At 35.2% G+C, this 449-nt stretch overlaps 1 protein-coding gene across 1 annotated transcript in view; it reads left to right on the forward strand.

Annotated features, from left to right (window-relative positions):
* Positions 1-449, forward strand: part of LOC107574992 (myelin-associated glycoprotein-like) — a 14,310-nt gene that overhangs the window by 12,850 nt on the left and 1,011 nt on the right. The window contains exon 10 of the mRNA XM_016261410.1: positions 255-273. Coding sequence (XP_016116896.1) covers positions 255-273 — 19 coding nt within the window. The remainder of the gene's footprint in view (positions 1-254; positions 274-449) is intronic.

Here is a 449-nt window from a genome sequence, read left to right on the forward strand (position 1 = left end):
CACTTGGACACTAAAAATGTATGAATATTCTAGCATTAGTTGTCGAACCAAGTCACATTTATTACTAGGACTAGCATGCCTTTCAAGTCCAAGAAGACTTGCCAAACATTAGTTGGTGTGATGAACAAATCTGTGGTTAATCTGTTTGCAAAATAAATAAATAATAATAATAACTTTGACAAGGTTGTTGCAAAAATATGTAATATTTATTAATATACCTATTTTTCTTAACTTCTATATCTTTTTCCCCCCAGATTGTCCTCTAAGCAAAAGGTGAGTCTTTTATTTCATAGTGGATATAGTAAGGCAGCATGATGATGATGATGGTGTTGAAGAGTGTTTCTGTTTTCAGGCTCAGAATGAAGCAGGAGGCACATACGCATCTCTTCGGCTCTCTGCTCCACCCTCTGAATATGAGACTTTGAACATTAAGAGAGATGACACACAAT

The sequence above is a fragment of the Sinocyclocheilus grahami genome, unplaced genomic scaffold (assembly GCF_001515645.1).
Source record: "Sinocyclocheilus grahami isolate Dianchi unplaced genomic scaffold, SAMN03320097.WGS_v1.1 scaffold2428.1, whole genome shotgun sequence".
Classification (NCBI taxonomy): domain Eukaryota; kingdom Metazoa; phylum Chordata; class Actinopteri; order Cypriniformes; family Cyprinidae; genus Sinocyclocheilus; species Sinocyclocheilus grahami.